General features: G+C 39.4%; 1 protein-coding gene across 15 annotated transcripts in view; it reads left to right on the forward strand.

The window, feature by feature from the left end:
- Positions 1 to 8,407, forward strand: part of LOC117174093 (histone deacetylase 6) — a 788,923-nt gene that overhangs the window by 246,050 nt on the left and 534,466 nt on the right. The window contains exon 1 of one of the 15 annotated variants that reach the window (XM_033362816.1): positions 560 to 714. The exons of the other annotated variants lie outside the window; for them this stretch is intronic. Coding sequence (XP_033218707.1) covers positions 689 to 714 — 26 coding nt within the window. The 5' untranslated portion in view covers positions 560 to 688. Of the gene's footprint in view, positions 1 to 559; positions 715 to 8,407 lie in introns of those variants that run through there. 15 annotated transcript variants of the gene reach the window in all.

The raw sequence follows: 8,407 nt of genomic DNA on the forward strand, positions 1-8,407 counted from the left end.
CCCAAGTTTTGTTAAATGTCTACGTTTTGAGACCCCTGAATCCGACAAACAGGTTTTTACGCATTTTAAATATTTTTGAGACCTTTTTTTTTAATTAAAAAATTCTCTGTACGGATATTAATAGTATTCAAAAAGATGATCAATTTATCCTAATTACTTTTTTTCACAAAAACAAAGATTTTTAGAGGTATAGCATTCACAAAATTTCAAAAAAAGATGAAAAATAAATATTTTAAGCTGAGCAACGCAAGCTATAAAGAAAAGTGGAGAGAAGAAAAATTTTGCTTTTAAATGCCCTACAAGATTATCATAACAACTGGTTGAACTTCGGTAGAATAGACGTATAGACCGTATGTATAACTTTAAGATTGTAAAAATAAAATTGGAAATGCTCAAATTCAGTTTTTGAAAAACAGCAAAAGTTGCAACAAAATGTTTCATAAAAAAATTCTTTTTCAACAATGTGCATTTTTTCAAAATGAGACAATGAAACTATTGTAAATAGTAACTATTGAAATTATTGTAGAAAGAAAACGATCGAACAGTTTGATGCTCGATGCTACAACGAGAGTCATTCACAACATTATAAGGAAGAGTAGCGAAGTAGTACGTGTATTTGAGAAAACAAGTAGTTTAACCTGTTTTCAAAACTTGAGTCTAAGAAAGTGGAGAAAATATTTCCCGAACCATGAAGACGGCTTTCCTCCATGGCAGGTACTGTACTTTTGTTTGCTAGGGATGCACCAAGTAGAAAACGTATTTCGTTGGTGGAGGATTGAATGGGATCTCTCTTTTCAAGTCGGTGAATCAAGCACATGTCAACGCTCTTAAAGGGAAATGTGACACTTGCCCATTCTTACATTTAATGATACTTACATTTTCCAACATTTCGGATAATTTTTGGATCGCGAAACCAATCTTAAACAAACGTGAAAAACAGAGCTGTCGCAGCTTTCACCTCACATGTCGCCAGATTCCACCATTTTGTATTTTTAACTGTGCGACCGCGTACGATGCTTGAAAAGAGAGAGCTTGGGTTCAATTCGCAAGCATCAGAACATGTTCAATTCTTGCGGCTACTACAAAAAAGAATTTAAAACTACACGCACACCATGCGAGGCGCGCGCGTGCGTGCATGAAGCAAACACTCGATGCGCGTGGGTCGACTATTCTAAAATTATTTATTTATATTAAAGGATTTAAATAAAAAGGTTGAATTAAATAAATGTATCGGAATTTATTAACAAAATAGCACGCCTATAGCGGGGATGGTTGAGAACTGTCTGTGTTTAGTGGAAAAAAACTGTTGTGCAAAGTGTCAGTGCTCAAAACCTATATAATAAGTGATACAATAATGTCGCGTTGCTTTTGTAAGGGCTGTGATTCGGGTAGTAGGGCACAGAAAAAGAGAGGTATTAGACGCAAAATACTCAGTATCTATACTTGCGTTCTATTGTTTTTATATTCCTCCTTTTATTTTAATGACATTATTCATATAATTGTATAAATTATACAAGCATTATCACTGCGTTCGTGACACCAACTGACACTTGACATAAGCAAACTTAAACTATAAACACATTCGATACTCTATAGCAGACGATAATTTCTAATTTTATATTTTTACTGAAGGGAAGCTCTATTCTGGAAAGGCATAAAATTCCGAGGACAGGCGATTGCGAACTGGCGCCAGTCGAAATACATGCCGTGCGGTCTCCTTCTAGTACTTCGTGATTCTTACAAAACTAGAACCGGCACACACCGACACGTTGTAATGTTGCAAAAGGCACTGGGCTAGTCGGCAGCTAGCCGACTAGTTCCGCGCAGTCCCATGTGCGCAGAAAATGGCGGCGTAAAGCGAGAGTGAAAGAGACGGGCAGATCTATTTATCTCTTTCACTCTCTTGATAACAAAAAATATAGATTCTCTATTTCTTTTACATCTATGATATTCTGCTTCGTGATTCTGTTGCGTTACACCTGCAGAACGACACCCTTATTGAAAAGGCAATTTATAGTTTTTATAAGCATTAAATAATAAATTTTGGTTATTTATAAATTAAAGATTTTGTTTCTCCACTAGGGACTCATGTTGCGCGCATGTACGCGCCGAAAAATTTCGTCACAGGGTGATTATAAACATGCTCGCATTGTGCTATACCTTGTGCACGTACTTCAGTTACAATCACAAAACGTAGGCGAACATGGTGAACTTTGGCATGCATGTCATGTCCGCATCGACGTGCGGGTAACATGCGCGCACGAATTGTTATCTGGGCATAGCAAGAGAATTATGTTAGTACGCACGTAGTTCCTACCAGCAGAACTAACTACCATTAAACCAAGATTGCACAGAACTTTAACGCAAAGTATTCTGTTGAAAAATATTCTATTTAGTCCATCAGTTGCAAGTGCCATAGTAAAATTATCAAAGTATCTATCACGTGAAATTTTCTTCAATAGATAGTTACTACCAACATCAATGACAGAGGATTTTGCAGCAGTTATTTGTCTAATAACACTCTCTACATCTCTCATTCCAAGGTTAAGTCCTTGACCTGCAACCGGGTGGATTGAATGTGCTGCATCGCCAATCAGCAAAATTCTGCTTTTATGCAGCTTTCTCGCGAAAGAAAAACTCAAAGGATAAAGTCTTCTTTCACCCTCTAATTCAATTTCTCCCAAATAAGAACCAAATCTTTTTTTGAGTTCTATGACAAATTCCTCTTCGGATAAGCTCATCAGCATTTTTGAAATTTCGCATTTTTCTGTCCAAACTATTGAAGAAGTATAGCCACCTTTCATTGGCAAAATTGCAAATGGACCACCAGGAAAAAACCTCTCTACAGCTAAGTTTTGGTGATGTAATTCATGTTTTACATTAAATACCAGGCTATTTTGTTTATAATCAAATTTTATCATTGGTATAGAGTTCCATTCAGCCTTTTCTTCTTCAAGCACTACTCTTTCTTCTTTTTCCTATTTGGCACTCTGTTGCTCTGCTATAATTATCAGGACTCTTTCCCATGGTATTCTTTTCTCTCTATCTCTATACCTGTCTCCCGTTTTTCTTTATTCCTTTCTTTTTTTTTCTTTGGTGTTTTGTTCTTTGTGAAAGCTACTGTAGGTTTCCCGCATTTTTCTGTTTGCGTGTTTCAGGAACGGTAGTGCCGCTTTTAACTTACGGTTGTTAACAATTTCCTGTTTTAAAAAGATTAGTATTTCGGTGTCTTTGACCGTGATTCTGCTTCTGTCCCTCTTCCTTTGATATTTCTATATGTTTGGAGGCGTCGGTATATTTGTGTATGTTTCCTGTATTATTTTGAAGGATTGGGGTGGTTTTAGTTCGCCATGTAAATTTAAAAACGGTCGGGTGAATTGTGTCAACGAGTTTTTGCTATTATTTATTGCGAACTGTAAATCGTTTGTATATTCGTTTCAGTTATAGTGGTCGCTGTTCCCCATTTCGTGATTTTCTGTTAGTGCCTTCAAGTTTATTATTCACAAATTCGATGCCGTTATCCGTGTTATGAATTTACGGCGTTCCTTAAAGCGAAATAATCTGTTTGCAAAATTGAAATTCAATCATAGTTACGTCAACTTTCTTGCTTGGGATTATTTCGACCGGTTTTTAGAAGTAAGTTGAGCTCTACGATACCTTAGAGAATTCTTAAGCAACAATTATTTTGTTTTGTCAATTTTTCCTAAATTATCCGAAATATCGTTTAATATGTGTGCAATAATTTGAAAGTCAATCCATTGATTTCTGTTATTTCTTTCATGTATCTTGGTAAATTTCTGAGATTAATTTTTTAATTTTTTTCGGATTCGCAACTTTTTTATTTGGCCAAAGATTACTGTCGCTGGTTTTGTACGAGTCTTTATATTTAATATTATCAAAAATTATTCCCGAAGTGAGTCTTGGAAGGTGATTTGGGCGTTTTTGGTTTTTTAGGCTGGGCTAGCATCGGTAGTTACGAAGGTGATTTCGATATGTTTTCACTTTGGAGTTCTTTTATTAAGCTCCATTGTACTTTTTAGATTAATACTACCTCCAAATTTTGGTTTCTCATCTTTACACCTATTTTGGTCTTCAATGAACGGTTTATCACTAAACCTAAAATACCTAAGGTTTTTCATTTTGGCACTAATCTGAATCCGTTTCATTTTTTGTTGTTATAATTGGAACTACTACTTGTCTGTTTATATGGGCAGTTTCTCGGTTCGCGACTATTAATTTTCGCAAATCGGATTTGAATATTGAATAATTGATCATTCGAGTTTTTTGAATAATTTCCTGCCCATATAAGAATGTGTGGCGACAGTATATACCGAAATTCGAAATAAACTATATTCTTTTATTTTGTTATCAGATGAAAACTTGTTTCTGTTATTTTATCTTTATCCGAGTTTAATATTACTGGTGATCGAAACTGGGCATTAGATGTGGTGAATATTGGTTCGAAAAAGGCAGAAATGGAATGGTCTTCTTTATTATTTCCGGAATTCTGTTGATCCCTTTTACCGTTATTGAGCTTCTGTCTGCTCTTTTCTTCAAGTTTAAGATTGGCTATTCGTAAGACTTGTCCTCAAATTTTTTTATTTGGCTAGCCTAATTTTCCATTATTCACCTAAACCTTTTAATTTCTCGAAACTTTCAAATCGTTTCGTTCTATATATATATACGTATACCGCAGTATTCCGGACAACCGGACAACGGACAACTGCATTATTTCGCTGGGAGCGGGTGCTAATCTAGAAAATTGCACCCGCTCCCAGCGAAATCGCGGTAAAATTTCAGCCACAACAACGTCTTACGACCGTGAGATACATGGTTACAGTCTGTAAAGGAATCAACACGACGATCCAGCAAAAGCCTCGTGGACCCTAAGAACACGGAGCGACCCAAGGACAACCGCCTTCTGCATTTTTCCCGCAAGTGTTTTAGCATATTGTTGACACGCAGGGATGCTTTTTAGGCCGATTAGGACGATTAGTTTTACAGAATATTCCGGGTACAATCGTTGCAACTCCCTTATAAGGTCTCGATAGCTCTCTTTCTTTTCATTCTCCTTGGTTATGATGTTTTTGTCAGCTGATGCCGAAAATTCAATAACGAACATGGTTCGCTTCTCGAATTCAAGAAGAAACATGTCAGTCCTCGAGTGAGCAACAGAAACAATGGTCGAGAATATAAAGTTCCAGTATATGCGACACTTCCCATTCTCGACAATTGACTCAATTTCCCTAGCAGCATTTAGAGGAGCGATATTAAGGTTAATGCGTAAGAGCACAGAGTTGGACAACTAGATAATTTGTGAGCTAAATTCTCGGGGTGTGCCTGGCTCGCCCTGCAGCTATCATCATGAATGTCTTGGCTCAAAATGTGACGACGGCATAGTAAGGTGGAAACGACACCTTCTTGGCATGCAAAAATGAAACCCTCCGTACCGGACTTTAATCAGGGTGATTTAAGGAAAGCAAACGTTAGCTCACAAGACATTGACTGATCCTTCACATTTCTGTTGAAGATACCGTGCATCCTCTTATCGAGGAGCTGTTCACGAAAGTTTTTCTCTTGTGCTTTCTTAATCCGGGCCTTCAGGAGTGGGTACTCGAGATAGATAAGATTTGATGCATTTTGCTCACCCCTAATACTGAAGTCAAGTCCGAGTGTTTCAGCAGCCTCCTCCGCTGCTTTGTAAAGAAACGCTCCTTTGCCCACTTCTTCGTGATTCCTGACCATTTTAAGAAGAGGGTCTCTTCCATTTGCAACTCTTTGTGCTGTACCCAGAATAATTCTGTTGTGAAGACATTAAAGACTCAATATTCCGCGACCACCTTGACGGCGTGAGATGTACAGTCGCGGAACGGAAGACTTAAGATGCATGCTTTTGTTCATGTGCATAACCTTTCTTGTTTCGATATCAAGGGATCTGAGCTCGTTCTTCGTCAATGTAACTACTCCAAATGAATAGAGTACTACCGGGACGGCAAGCATGTTCTTTGCAGATACTTTGTTCCTCGCAGACAGGTCGGAAGAATAAATCTGTCGGATGAGACGTTTGTATCTGCTTCGGAGAGTATCCTTTATAGATGTCACATCCTGAATGCGGCTCTGTGGCACACCCAGGTATGTATAAGACTCTCCAGTGCAAAGATGTCGTATACCGCTTCTATCAACGAGCTCAGGATCTTCAGGGATGCCATTACGTTTTCCTTGCTTCAAGTAAACCTTGGCGCATTTGTCTAACCCAAATTCCATTCCAATTTCCTTAGTATATCGTTCGACAATCTCTAGAGTTAGATGTAGTTGCTCTTTGTTTTTAGCATAGATCTTAAGATCTTCCATGTAAAATACATAAGTGACCTAGTACTTTCGATCTGCAGGTTTGTCGCACAAGAACCCGTCGGAATGTCGAAGTGCTAGAGATAGTGGCAATAATGTAAGGCAAAAGAGGAGTGGGCTCATGGTGTCACCCTGAAAAACACCTCTCTGAAACGTGACCTTGTTAGTTGTCACACGATTTTTGCCAGATGAGATAGTAAATTAGGTTTTCCAAAGCAACATCAATTTCTCTATGCACCCAAATATTTGCGGATGAAACTTTAAGACTTCCAAAAGACAGATGATAAGTCTATGGGATGTAGAATCGAAAGCTTTCCGATAATCAATACAGGTCATCGATAGGTCACGCTGGTAGAATGCTGCATCTTTGCAGACACATCTATCGATGAGCAGGTTCTCCCGACATCCGGCTAGGCCTTTCTTTGAGCCTCGTTGTTCATACATTTCTTGCCACACAGGTTCAATTGCCCGAACAATCCTATCATTTAGGATAGCTGTGAATATCTTATAAAGCATGTTCAGATAAGTTATTGCCTGTAGTTCTGCGGGTCAGATAAGTTGCCTATTTTGGGCAGGAGTATTGTGCGCCCTTCCACCAACCACTCTGGAATCGGCTCTTCCGACTTCAAATATGAGGTGAAAATACAGGCCAAATGCTTATCTGTTGAAGAAAACTTCTTCCACCAGAATGTTTTGATACATTCTGGTGCCGGTGCGGAATAGTTCTTCATCCCTCTTAATACTTAATACTCCTCTGGTTTGGGTGGGTGTTCGAAAGTAACTGGAGGGTCTTGGAAGAATCGAGATGGGTCAGAGAGAAACTGTTGATTTTCTCTGACCCACCTCTCCCTCCGCTCTAGACTTCTTTTAGCGTCAGATAGTATCCGTATTCTCTCAACAATATGCTACCTGATGGTCAGATGCTTTGACTTGTTAAGTGTGTGATAACGGGCCCGAAGTTCGCGCGCGAACTTTCGAACCTTGGCTGTAGAATTCCTGCCAGATGTGATGTAGTCAATTACACATTGAATACGGGACGCGTACTGTCTTGCCCAGCCTATCTTTATGGCAAGTTGATGCATTCGTCTTTTGGTCTTGTGATCAGCCGTTGGTTTTGTTTTACGGTTCGCATCGGCCAAAGCTCTCGCTGCATTATACACACAATAATTGATAGCCCAGAGGTCGGATTGACCGGAAAGATGTCCACGAAGCTCGTCATCTATTTCAGCCAGATCTTTAGGCTTGAGAGAAACCTTGGTGTTGATGTTTCTCCGGGTCGTAAAGCATCGCTCTTCATCTATTGGATGCCTGCCCGCGGTTGGTCTTAGTGTCGCCTCTCTTTCTTTGTTGCCGGCTTGTTCTAGTTGTGGTAGAGTATGCGTTCCGCTTACATAGCCCCTTTTACGGAGTAGTTCAGCATGGCTTCGCAAACGTTGCTGCGAAAAGTGCGATAGCTCCGGATGTTTCTCGCACCACAGAGCATGCAGCCGTGCCATCTAACCCCGTTCACGGGCCACACTTGCATAGTAGCAGTCTAGCAAGTCGTGATTCAGTTGCTCCGCCCACCCAAAGTTCACGAGATCCCGCCGATCCATCGAATTGAATCCATTTTCAATGGCGCACAATACTCCTGCCGAAAATAGGCAACTTACCTGACCCGAAGAACTACAGGCCAATAACTTGTCTGAACACGCTTTATAAGATATTCACAGCTATCCAAAATGATAGGATTGTTCGGGCAATTGAACCTGTGTGGCAGGAAATGTATGAACAACGAGGCTCAAAGAAAGGCCTATCCGGATGTCGGGCGAACCTGCTCATCGATATATTTGTCTGCAAAGATGCAGCATTCTACCAGCGTGACCTATCGATGACCTGGATTGATTATCGGAAAGCTTTCGATTATACATCCCATAGACTTATCATCTGTCCCTTGGAAGTCTTAAAGTTTCATCCGCAAATAGTTGGGTGCATAGAGAGATTGATGTTGCTTTGGAAAACCAGATTTACTATCTCATCTGGCAAAAATCGTGTGACAACTAACAAGGTCACGTTTCAG

This window comes from Belonocnema kinseyi, chromosome 6 (assembly GCF_010883055.1).
Source record: "Belonocnema kinseyi isolate 2016_QV_RU_SX_M_011 chromosome 6, B_treatae_v1, whole genome shotgun sequence".
Classification (NCBI taxonomy): Eukaryota; Metazoa; Arthropoda; class Insecta; order Hymenoptera; family Cynipidae; genus Belonocnema; species Belonocnema kinseyi.